This window comes from Triticum aestivum, chromosome 1B, assembly GCF_018294505.1.
Source record: "Triticum aestivum cultivar Chinese Spring chromosome 1B, IWGSC CS RefSeq v2.1, whole genome shotgun sequence".
Lineage (NCBI taxonomy): Eukaryota > Viridiplantae > Streptophyta > Magnoliopsida > Poales > Poaceae > Triticum > Triticum aestivum.
This window is the reverse complement of record NC_057795.1, coordinates 681,086,207-681,092,668: the sequence shown is the minus strand read 5'-3', so window position 1 is coordinate 681,092,668 and position 6,462 is coordinate 681,086,207. Positions and strand designations below refer to the sequence as shown.

General features: G+C 45.3%; 1 protein-coding gene across 1 annotated transcript; it reads right to left on the bottom strand.

Moving 5' to 3' along the window:
• Positions 1-1,173: 1,173 nt before the first annotated feature.
• On the bottom strand, positions 1,174-2,292 carry LOC123100515 (NADH-ubiquinone oxidoreductase chain 6-like). Its single transcript, XM_044522437.1, has one exon. It carries the CDS (start codon positions 2,275-2,277, stop codon positions 1,534-1,536), a length of 744 nt encoding a protein of 247 aa, XP_044378372.1. The 5' UTR covers positions 2,278-2,292; the 3' UTR covers positions 1,174-1,533.
• Between the last annotated feature and the right edge of the window lie 4,170 nt (positions 2,293-6,462).

Sequence of the window (6,462 nt, the reverse complement as noted above, 5' to 3'; positions counted from 1 at the left end):
TCTAGCTAAAGATCCATCTTTCCTGGATTAGTGATTACTTCAATCCATACCCCTATGGAATAACAAAAAGCAAGGGCAGAGGGACCTGGATCTGGAACCATACAATAATTCGTAGGAACCCACACCGGATAGAGGGCCGTCCCTTCCTCTTAAGAGGTGTAATTCTGTTTGGGGATGACATTAGATAATCCGAATCGTAGTCCTCGCGGGAATGGTCGCAAAATGCGAAGGAGTTTTGTTGTCGAAGCTGGGGATCTAGATAGGTACCGATCTCGGTGGGGATTTTCCTATTTTTTCTATGGAATTTGTTTCATTCCTTTCATGCACAGATGAACCTTCTGAGCTTTGGAAGTACCTTTGCCCTGGAGGATTGTCCCGTGATTGAGGGATTTCTCTACAACTATTGCGATTAAAGACATATGCAAATCCGAAACAAGGAAGTACGAAACTAAAGGGACTTTCTCTCGATGAACTCCCTAGTTCCTATGTTTGCTTTGAGGCAGTGGTAATTGCTAATGTGTGAACTATCACTATAGAAAAATAGATTGGAATCACTTCTAACATCAAAGATATGAAAATCTGGCCTATTGGGTGCCGATCCACTCGATCCTATGCTATGCATTTGTGACCAATAGAGGTAAGATCATGAATACAAGATGGCGATGAGTCATGCCAAGTTTGGGGAGTGTTGCTCGTACCCTCATTGCATGTTTTCAAATATGGCATACTGCCTGTGATTTACTATTGAAAAACAAGTCGACAGGAGAACCCGAGTGCAACCAGATAAGATTTCGCTTTCGAAAGACGACAATGGCAAGTCTCAATCAACTGTCATTAGATCAATAGTAAACAGGAGATTGCTTTGCGTATCACGGATCGAGCACAGAATAGAATGCTCGAACTACACTCTCCTAGCAAAAGGCAGGGCAAGTGAGTTCTACACGATATTCGATAATGAAACGAGCCTTCCTCCTTCCGAAACCCCCTCTCCTCGGCCCGGGATAGCGATAGACGTACGAATTCAATCAATGGCGATAATGTCATCCCCTTTCCTTAGATATAAAAGAATCATTCTGAGCGAGTCCATAAGAAGCGACCCGCTTTTTCATCGGTTCCGGGGGGAAGACCAAAGATCTTGCGTGACCAGAAAAACTCAGAAGAGAAAGAGAGGTATGCACTGTGAAGGAAGCCCTCTGACCCACTCTTCCTTCCCCCTACCTACCCATAAGGTAAGTAGGGGCCTCGGCATCTCTATTTCCTGAGAAACCTACTAAAACAACTTCGAGAAACCTACCAATTCGAGAAACAATACAAACCTACCAAAAAAATTTACTAGCCTCCCTTTTTGGGTGGCTTCCACTGCTTGTGCGAGTGAGCAATTATATTTCGGATATCCTGGGGTTCTAAGATCTCGAGCAGAGGAAAGTCCCGGGGGAACATGTTTACCATGAATAGGATCTCCCCAGGCTCAAGGAATGCAAGAAGTCTGTCTATCTTGCATTTTAAGCCAGGGAAATCCTTATATTCTGGGCACTAAATCCACATTTTAAAGGTTTCTTTGTAATTGTCAGGCGGTCCCCCCGCTCCGGAGGAGAAGCTTCTTCTATGGCTATGGCCAAAAGGAGAAATAGTCCTGTTCATTATATGGCTCCTAGAATCCAAGGCATTTCGTCGGAATACATCCTGTCTTTTCACCTTTGTAGTCCTATGCATAGTAAGTACTATAGCCCCAATCATAGCAACTAATAAAATCAGACTAGAAACCAAAAACCAGACGGAATAGTAGGTATAAAGTAAATTGCCCAATGTTTCCAAATTAGTCCAACTTCGTACCTTTCCGGCATAAACCGTATATCTCAGAGAGGTCGTATTTCTATGGGTTGGTAGTAATGGAATGGTTTCATTATCTAAAATGAAGAACATTTCCCACCAAAAGATCAGTCCAATAATACCACTCACTGGTAAATAGCGCAATACTTCTTCGTGAATCTCCGCTATTTGAATATTGAACATCATAACCACGAATAGGAATGAAACAGCAATAGCTCCTATATGAACTACTGGGGAGATCATAGCGGAGAAGTCGAGACCTAACAAAATAAGTAAACCAGAAGTGTCGCAAAAGACTAGGATGGGAAACAAAACGGAATGTACCGGATTTTTAGCACGTACAACCATCAAACCAGAGACCAAAGCAGGGCTCGACAAAACAGAAAGTATCATGGTACGTCGTCCTCCGTTGAAATGGAACTTGAATGCTGGAGCAAGAAGACGCATTCAAGTCGATCTATTACAACCAGCGTGGTTGTTCATATTTCATTTTCTTCTTCCAAGCCGACGCTCTTCTTATAAAAGAAAGCACTCACTGAATTACTTACTGAATCTCGTCTTTCTCTCGGCGCCGAGAATTTTTGACGTGTCCGGGTCGATCAGAGGTTCGGCTTGCTTCTCCCCCTCCCCCGCCTATGAAATGGATAACCCTTGCTGCCATAGCAGCAGGATTTTAAGGGCTTCTGTTGAAGCGGAATAGGAGGAGGCCATGCATTCTTGAAAGAATCTCCAACCCCCCCCCTTTACCTTCTCTTTCTATTCTATAAAAAGGCGAACATCTAATCTAGGCCCGGTCGCCTTTCTATGAAGGCGAGCAGCCCAGCCCCCTTGTTGAAATTTGGATATTAAGGAAGCCGTATTTCGCAATAGCAGCTCCGAAAAGCTGGGCTTAGGGTGTGCCTCCTGCGGTCGTTTCAGTGACTCAATTGGCTGGCTTCCCTCAGCTCAGACTGGTGTCGCCACCTCTCCTAGGACCGGAATGATTATCCCCGCCCGATGGGTCTACATTCATCCCTGAATGTCGTCGGGTACTCTTCACTTCCCCGCCATTCTTGTAACCGTCACCTGTAATCCGCGCAGGTGTGTCCGCACCCCCTAGAGTGGACGAGAAAGAAAGGATTTTTTATCGGATCAACCCCCCCAGGTTCCAAACCCAGGAGTTCACTTTCCCGTATGAGCATTCGGTACATATATAAGTCAGTGGAAGAGTCAAAGGGTCACCACTACTGAGGATCTCCCCCCTTATCTTAGAGGGTCGTCTGAGGGTTCGCCGCAGTTCATTGCTGTGCTTACACACTAGGCTACCCTTCTCCGAAAGCTCCGCGGGACCACCTATCACTAGTCTTCGGCCGGAGGGGTTTATTGCACAAAAAGGCCGGGACGCGGGCTCCCGCAGAGGAAAGCCCAACGAATGTCAGATGCAAAGCCCCGCACCTCATTAAGATCATATTGGCATACTCTCCTAAAAAAAGAGCAGACCCCATTGAAGACGGGAGTGAGGTACAACAAGGCCATTTCCGTCCACCTTCTCACGGAGCCGTACGTGGACGTTACCGCTCATACAGCTCCCAGCCAGCAAGCAGTTAGCTTTCCTCTAGAAGACATGGAAGTGTGGATAAATCGACAGAAGGTTTTTATTTCTTAAAAAATCGCCCTAACCGTCCTAAATATGGACGGAGAGCGGTCTCGAGTTTTTCGGGGTCCTCGAGATCGCATTTTAGGTCGAGTAGAGACGCTAGGGAGTCTGTGGGCTTCCCTTGGCATTTCAAGATGGCCTCTATCGTCTTTTCGAGAGCCTCCCGTTTGCCCGTCAAGGGGCATTTGACATCCAGAGACAAAAGCAGTCCCACACGAAACTGGGAATTTTCCCCAATGGACGTAACCAGCTCTACTTTCACGGTCTCAAAAGGAGAAGCCCCGAACGCTTGCAGTTGCTTTTTTCTCTTTATTCCTTCTAAGCGAGCCTCTAAAGACTCTACTCCTACTTTAAACTTAGAGTCCGATTCTTCCAATTCTTCCAAAGACAAAGTAGAACTTCGTTTTGAGGAGTTTGCCCCCCGTTCGCCGCCGTCCAGTCGGCGGCTACTCTGGGATGGATCGAGGTTTAGGCCAATAGAGGGGGCTTGCTCCCTTTCTTCTGGAGCTAAGGAAGGACCTGCGGGTGGCGTTTCCGGTAAAGGGGGAATCTCAAGGAGGGTCTCCAGACCTTCGAAGTGCCCCACCACCAGGGTTGGCGTTGTGTCGACGACCCCCTCTGGCTCCGGGCTAGAGGTAATTTCGATGATCTCCCCGGCCCTTTGTTCCTCGTCACCATCGCAATAACAATAAGGAGACGCGGTGACGTCGTCATCCAGAAGGAAAGAGAAAACCCCAAAGGTACCGAATGGAATTCTACTTGTCGGGCTTGGATTCGTTTCGTTTATCAAAAATCGAAATAATAAATAACAACCCATAAATCAAAGAGAAATTACGATAAAAAATCTAAAGTGAAGCCAATCGCTTATAAAAAGAAACCAGTCTCCTTTTAAAAGGAACTGGCCAATTCACTTCGAAAAACTACGTTCTAACTTGAGCAGAAAAATTGGTGGCATTTGACATCTAAAGTTTCACCACCCCTACTACTGCCCGAAATCCTGCTTTGGTGAGCTTTCCCCAAGGTGACACCGAAGGTCTACCTCCTTTCGTGTGCCCCTCACCTCCTCCATGAGGATGATCCACTGGATTCATTGCAACATCATGAACAATGGGGCATCTGCCTAAGCACCGGCACCCCCACCACGCTTACGGCTCTATACCTACTAGACCTATATTCGGTAAAGCTTTCTTTCTATATGCTAATTCTCATGCAGTTCATATTGTCGATATGAGTATAATTGCCTCGAGAAATAGATAAGAATTCCTTCCTTTACCGGTAAATGAATAGGAATCAGGTTAATAAAACCGGAACTGTTTCCGCCTTCCTCTCGAACTGAGCTATTTCTCTGAAATATACAGTTTCACATCATTACAGGAAATCCTATACCTATGTATTACCACCCGGTATGGAGCCATCGTCGTCTTCGGCGTGGCGTGAAGACCTTCCCACGGTCTTCGAGTCGTTCTTGACTGGCTAGCAAGCACCAGTGGAATTTAACCGCCTTGTGGTCGGGACACCACCTTCTTCTCTAGAATCACGCAAGTGGTACCGCTTCCCATGGTAAGGAGAAAGACCTTAAGGCATAAACGTAGAGCCTGAGTCCACAAGATAGTATTTTCTCGGTGACGATAGTGGCCATTTTCCGGTTCAGTGGTTGTATCCAGAAAGATTCTAGAGTCATTTGCCGTACCCTCCCAACCAACCATCACATATGTCAAACTCATGTGAAAATAAAACGCACACAAACTCTTCTGTGTTGGCGAAACTCGTTTTCCACGATAACGTATTTGGTTTTCTGTTGGAACTCGGGCAGAAATGTGTGTCCCGGCTCCAACGCTATTCTAGAAATGCAAAAAATAGAATAATAGATGAATTAGAAAACTCAACTGTTCTTTGTGATTCGGTACCGCTTGAACTAACTGGCCCAATTCTTGGTAGGTACTTATTAGGGGGAGGGCCAACCAGCGAATGAACAATGATCTCCCGGTCCCACTTGATTCCTGGGGAATTTAGGGAACCCTGCGGACTTGACTCTTTTAAGAGGAAGAAATTCGAAGTGAAATATCTAGAATATTCTTTACACTCCATTTTCACACAGGTATGCCCCCCTACCTTTCTGTAGATTGATGCACTAATAAGACTCCAAATCCTTGGTTTGAGCATCCCTTTCCTCTCTTAGGAACTTCAAACAGAACAAGGCTAGGATCCTAATCTCTATTCCTTCCTCCTTGGCGTCAGATAACTCCAATAAAGCGTCGAAGAGCAATAGACTCTTTTTTTATAGAGCTTATCATTGTCATTGATTGACCAGCATGACTTATGGATTGCATTTTATACTGTTCTATTTGAATAGCTATATTCTAGAAAGGCAGAGGAAATAGACTTTCTTGCTCCTGCATCATTCTTGCTAAGGGCATCTAAGGAACTAATCAAAGGTTACGAAAGAGAAGGCTTGAAAAGGAGCTTACTTTTCCCGCTAATGCTACTTCCGCTATCTCGTAAGGAGGATACGACTCATAAACCTCCCTTGGTATTTGGGTAGGGAGAAAGATAATTAATTAGACTGAGTGAGGAATGTATACAACTACTGCTCGAAAGGCAATAAGAAGCACGCACTCCTACTAGACATGGAAGGAGTAAACCTAAAATATGCTTTCTTCCCTTATGTTGAATCGACTTCCTTGTCTCTTTCTAGAAAGTCAGCAGCTGGCCCAAGGTGACCTACTGGGAAATGAAAAAACAATTGGTTCAATCGAGTACTTATAAGCCGAACGGAGTTCTCTCTCATATTGTTATGTTTACCTGGAATGCCATAAGCCTGCTCTCAAGGAACAACTCGAATCACTGCTGACGTGGGACTTGCTTTCGCATGGGGAGTTGGATAAATTACCCTCTTGTGGGTATGGCGATAGATAGCAATAGCAACGGATTGATTATGATTACGATTAAGTAGACTGACTGTTGGATGAGCTCCAAAAGGTGGTGAGCCTGATGAG